This window comes from Diadema antillarum, unplaced genomic scaffold (assembly GCF_040938485.1).
Source record: "Diadema antillarum isolate AM-2024a unplaced genomic scaffold, OU_Dant_1.0 seq00000889_RagTag, whole genome shotgun sequence".
NCBI lineage: Eukaryota > Metazoa > Echinodermata > Echinoidea > Diadematoida > Diadematidae > Diadema > Diadema antillarum.
In genome coordinates, this window is record NW_027271753.1 from 1,492,603 (window position 1) to 1,498,954 (window position 6,352).

Sequence of the window (6,352 nt, forward strand, 5' to 3'; positions counted from 1 at the left end):
AATCGTGGGTTTTCGTCTCGTGTTAGTCTGTTTGGAATGTGGCATACCCCCAAATGCGGCGCCTATTATTCTCGGCCGTTGTTCGCGAGTAAATCTGTCGGAGTGAATCGCGAGTTCACGATACCCACACGGTGCTCGGCGTTTCGTGCAGACGCACGTATGGTGGTGGTGGTTCCTGAGTAATTGGCAATGTTTGATACTCAAGATGTCGCCTGCTAGAATAAGTGTGGACCAGCTTTCGCAGACCCACTATTGATATGCTGAGATGACCCGCTACCGAAGTAGCTTACGTTTGAGGTAAATTTAATGGAGCACCAGGTCGCAAGGACGTGCGCTTTGTTGAACGATGAATGTTTCTTCACGTAAGTTGTATTGATCGTTTGAAAGTAACTGTTTGAGATGTATAATACGTTCTTTCTCTTCTTTTCTTTTTCCTTGCCTGCAGCTCAATGGCGGCCATACAATGGCAGACTCGGGAAGGGGGTGCAGGATCGATGGACGGTGACATACCGGTAATCACTCCCGAGCTACCACCGACAACCCCGATCAGTCGCAAGTCTCACACGCTGCCCCCTCGCGCACAGCACCCGGCGGCTGGAGACTTTGCTGAAGGTGCTCCAACCAACAACAACAGTGCGACCCTCTATCGAACGCACACCCTACCATCGGGAACCGTAAAACCAGAGCGAACCATCCGGCGAAGCTTGAGGAGTAGTGTCAAGAGAAGATCTCTCAAGATCCTGAAGAACTTGAAGACGAATAGTTTGAGAATGAGCTCCCACAGCAAGGGGAGAAATCACGACAGCTTCGCAGCGTACACCTTGCCGTCGGACTTTTTACCTTCGTCTTGCATCATTGATACGGACGAAATTGACAAAGGTGAGGTGATCTTCTTTGCATACAGCGATGATGGATCGTCATACACGAAGCAGGCCGTCCCGATATGTAATGCATGTTGCCCAAAGCACCGTATCCGGTGGAGTAAATCTCATGAGGAGGACGATGACAGTCATGGGGACGACTACGACAGCGGGGGCGAGTTCGGAGACTGCGACGAGCTTCAGGTGGATGAAGTGCTCACGGATTATTCGTTGAAAGAGGCCCCGGTTCACATCAACACACTTGGAAAACTTCCGTCCAATCACTCCTTTGAAGCCATGTCGGATGACGAGTTTCATTCTTCGTTTGCGTACTGCACGACAGAACGGTTGAATACCATCAGACGAAGTACTCGTCCTCGGAAAAGCGATAAAACATCGTCGTCAGCTAGCCTCGGTAGCGCAGGCAGTCGTAAGAGCAGGTTTGTGGCCAATGTGAACAGAAAGATGACTTCAAAGGCGTGGCCGCTGAGGTCACTTTGGCAGTTCCTGACTCGGCAAAAAGACGAGTCACACAGGGTGAGGAGAGAGGAAATGGTAGAAACGATGGAGTCGGCGACGCGGTACATTCGAATCGCGTCGCACTTCGAGGACGCCTACATATCTGTCAATCTCATCATCCAGACCGTTGAGGGAGCCTCGCAATACCTGCGAGATGTGCAGGTCGATCTTATCAGGACCGCTCTGAAAGCGTTCTTCACCGTTGACGATAACGTCGACGTCGCCTGGGCGGATCACGTGCCGACGGAAATTCAGCGACAGCTGGCGTTGGGGCTTGCCCGTGTCCACTTCCCCGTACCGGACATCAGGCAGTGCGTAGCCTGTCTCTTACTGTCTCCAGACGCTGCTGTTCTTTTGAGACGTCAGCAGTGCATCCTTCTGAAGAGTATTGCAGAGGTGCTGGAGTGCCACGAGCAGTGTCTCTTGGTGATGCAGACCAGGGCAACCAACATGGATCCTGGCGTCAAGCAGCGAACCGACAATGGTACTTTGTCGTACCGTCATCGTGGACACCAGGGTCTATCACCACCAGCATTCACACCGCAACCACCTCTCTCAGCTTCATCAGCATCAGCATCATCATCCTCATCAACATCCTCATCAGCATCATCATCTTCAACCTCATCGGCTTCGTGTCGACCGTTATCAGCATCATCTTTCTCGCCCTCATTAACCTCACCGACGTTAGTTTCGTCGCCAAAGAACGGTGTCGCTTCATTTGAGTGGATGACATACATTCCGTCATTCTATTCATGATCGTGGAAAACAGACGAGCACATTATATCGGTGGATTTTGACATTGTCGTGGAAATCACCTTGCCAACACAATGCGGAATCCATGAACTCGCTTACTTCGCACAATGGGGAATCATTAGATGTGCTCGACAAGCCAGGATTCTCTCTATGCAATGTGTGCAATCACTTTGATATTCGATGCCAAAGTTTGCCAGAAGAATGTTTGAAATTTGTAACCATAGCGAAATATGTGCATACTTTTTAAAAGAAATATGTACAGTTACGAGAGAGTCAAAATAGGCTTTTCGAATATTGTATGTATGACCTGTTACCTTTACTTAATCATACTAATTCTTTCCCATGATTTGAAATTTTAGTGAATTTCAATACTGCATTCTCAATTTTTTTTTTGTCAATTACAGCAAATGAAATCAAATTTCTGTTATGCTGTCATTAGAACTGCGAGTTTTGACCTCAGAACAGTTGGAGTTTACGATTAGAGCATTTCAGTTGGAATTGCAAATATATTATTTTCGTTTAAATCGCTTTCACTCTGCAGTACCTGAAGGCATTAATCAGAGGCAACTCAGATTTGAAGTGAGCAAGAGTCATTTTATTGTAGTTTACATGCAAAGCTGTTTGCTCACGACTGTCCATTAAGAAAAAAAAAGGTTGAACATGATTGTTTAATTTGGTTCACGTACAGGGGAAAAAAAAACCAACATGCCAATGTTTCCAACCTCTGGCTAATTACGGGAGTAATGTTTACCATCTGGAATCAATTTTCTTCAGTGTGACAAAGGAAAGGCTGAGCACTCAATCAAGGAAATTAATTTGGGGCCCTAAGCTTTGGCGCACGTGCGGATTGTTTGAATAGGGATGGAAAACAAATGTTCTGAAATAGCGCTCGTTTAATATTTGAATGGCGAAGGTTAGCGCAGGATAATCAATGGCGATCTAAGTAAGATTGAAACAGGAATGAACAGGAGCTGTCAGATGAATTCCAGACTGTGCTGATGTCATGAAAACGATACGCTATGGGTTCGAATTATGTATATGCAGTAAAAACACAGACAAAGCGATGATATTGCTGGAAATATTGGCATTATTGTTTAGATATCGTTTGTTGTCCGTGAAATGCATGTTATAATGAACCAACACATCAAGTCGCAAAAAATGTCCAGTTTTTTTAGATATCGTTTGTTGTCCGTGAAATGCATGTTATAATGAACCAACAAATCAAGTCGCAAAAAATGTCCAGTTTTGCGAGAGAGTCTATCATCTGTTGGTATTCACACCAGGGTTAACAACCCTATCTAAGTAGGAGTCATCCTCAGTGAAGCATCGTATAGGGGAACTGGCACAGCAATGAGCTCACTTGTTTAGAGAGTCGACTTTAATAGAAGACTTATCTGATTTATGACATGTTGGAACATTTACCTCAGGAATTCGACTCTGAATTATCGGGAAACATCTCATCTCTCCAGGGATCTTTCTTCAAAAAAAAAACAAAAAAAACCCAACAACAACAAATGGAGTGTATACGTCAAATGTCTTCCACGGCCGCAGTACTTGAGCAATTCTTTTGTTTGTTTAATTTTTTTCTAGTTTTCTTTATGCCACAATTAAAGAACAAACCGCACCCGTATTGGAAGATGGAGTATTGGAAAAAAAAATGGTAGCAGAACTTATGATATCTCGGGAATCAAATAACTGAACAATTATCAATATCATACAAAATACGTTCTCCTACAAACTCACATGGATGTTAGCAGCCTTGAAGGAACTTCATTGTTCTTACACAGATTTTGTGGTTTAGTCTACCGAAATCTATTCTATGTTTTGAATGTGTATGATAATCGTTTCACGAGCCACGTATATAGAACATAATTATTTTGACTCTTTCATCGCAAAGTATCGCAGGGCATCACGTATTTCTTTCCAGTTCCTTAAATCAGTCCTGAACATAGAGCTGCTATAGAATTAAGGTTTCAAGCGATGGTCCATTTATTTGTTAAGCATTACACATAGCTAACTTCAGGGTCAACGTAACTTATACCTCATGATGAGTATTGCTTATGTGTTCTCCGATGGCTGAAAAAAACAACCAGCAGTTAAAGTGGCTCTGCTGGACCTTTTGGTAGACAAAGCGAAGATTTGTCACCTACTTAACCACTTCCGATTTAAATTGTCACGTTTATAAGATAATTGCTTACATTTTGGATGGTTTTCAAAGGAGCTACCCCTGAAGGTTGTATACTTCTCATAAGCTAAGCGGCTGAATTATGCAAAAATATTGGTTGTTCATGGGAAATTTCATAGAATTAGCATGTGCCCGAATTAACTTTCGATCCACGTGTCTCCTTGTGTTGCAACGGGAAATGAAGTTAGTCGTAATATTTTCATCATTTGTCATTTAGATCATCATCATGCAGCCTTTTCAAAAGAGCGGTCAATAATCTATTTTAGTCTAACACATGTACATGTGAAAAATGTGTCAAAACGCGGGTAATAGAACGGTCGTCAATTTGACACCAGATTACGGTTATTAGTGATTGTTGTTGTTATTGTTGTTGTTGTGTTTTGGTTAAGATTTTAACTTCACGATGATTTATACAAGATTTATTGGCTCCAAGCTTCGATGTATTAATCAGTTTCATCGTAGGATCCTAAATTCGTCTTTCCAAGACTATACAGAATTGCCCCGCACCTTACAGCTACACTTTGTTTAGAAATATTAAACAAAGGGCCGATATGCTCGAACTTATTAATACAAGCAGTCAATTTCCCATTAACTATTTCCACTACTACTTCTTTTTTTTTTTTCAACAATGCGAGTTTTTTGACCGACGATGAACCGTTATTGAACAGCTCGCAGTCCTTAATTCAAAATTATAATCCCAGCCTGTCTTATATTCCCAAGAATGCAGATTATCATAGCTTCCAATTTTCGGTTCGGCCGTGTGTCACGAGGAAGGTAAATTCAGTGCTGTGAAAGCAAAAAAAATTGTAGGCCCCAGTGCTCGTGTAATGTGTGTATGCGCATCAAGAGCTCGGGGAATCGTATGTATTGAAATGTAGGCGTACAATAATAAGCCGAAATTTGTCATTCCGTGTCAATTTGGTTAAAAATACTTTTCGGGAACTTATTCTTGAATTACGGAAGCATTGCGGAATGGCATTATTGTAAACCTTCAACAGTTCGCTAGTTCTGTTAGTTATCTCACTGCAGTTAAAGAACACCGATTTCTAAACCATTTGATCTCATTCGTATCATACATGAATTCTGTAATCCCTATGGAGACCTCTGAGGTACTGATTTTAAGGTCATCGTAAAACCCAGCTAATGTGAAAAGGGTACTTATTTGTAACTTGTTATGGAAATTGATACAATTTTGGTCTTTTCGACAGGGATGAATTATTGGTTGTAAAAGCATGGATTATAGGAAGTGATCCATTGTAAGAAGTGATGAATCACTACAGCATTATATACATCGTGTGCATGGTGCAAATTAAACGACACTGTGATGACAATAACGATGAAGTTGGGCGTGAAGTAGGTGTAGGGCGACCTCCACGTTAAGAATAGATTGAACGGGGCACCCATTCCCCGTAACAATTATCTCAATGTCGAGTGTTTCGAAGATCAATGCACAACCTCTTGTACATATCATTTAGTTGATTCAGTACACGAGGCTGCCACCAGTCTTCCTGTTCAAACTTATTGCGAGGAATTCGGATGCAAAATAGCGGATACAAAGGCATGGGCAGCGACTGAGCCGTGAAAGCGCAGACTGTAGCTTGTTTAGATTTTCGGCTCTGCGCGTGTCCTTCTTCTTCTCGCCCACTTCTTTCCGCCGTTTACACAAACATAATGGCATAGAGCACCCAGTAAATATTTTCTGTAACATAAAGGTGTCGCGAGAGCTAAAACGCTGCACACAAACTCAATTTCATTGGGTTTATTGTGAAAGTCTCTGGCATTTTGACTTCTTGAGTGGAATTCCGCATTCTTGACTTTCGTCCATGTTTGCTGGAATACTGAATAGGACTTAATTCAAGCAGAGTGGGCGGACAAAAGACGCTTGTAAACATAACTTATTTCCCTCGTTCAGAATCCTGGATCAGGGTAATCGGATTTTACGCTTTAACGGTATACTGTTAACATCAAATCTCATTACTTGAAACAATGAATAACCGCTGGTACATCATTACAATATCGATAGCAAATTAGATTC

The 6,352-nt window shown here is 42.4% G+C and overlaps 1 protein-coding gene across 1 annotated transcript; it reads left to right on the forward strand.

Moving 5' to 3' along the window:
• The first annotated feature begins 449 nt into the window (after nucleotides 1-449).
• On the forward strand, nucleotides 450-2,101 carry LOC139740896 (uncharacterized). Its single transcript, XM_071651481.1, has 2 exons — nucleotides 450-1,873; nucleotides 1,984-2,101. Exons 1-2 carry the CDS (start codon nucleotides 450-452, stop codon nucleotides 2,099-2,101), a joined length of 1,542 nt encoding a protein of 513 aa, XP_071507582.1.
• The last annotated feature ends 4,251 nt before the right edge of the window (nucleotides 2,102-6,352 follow it).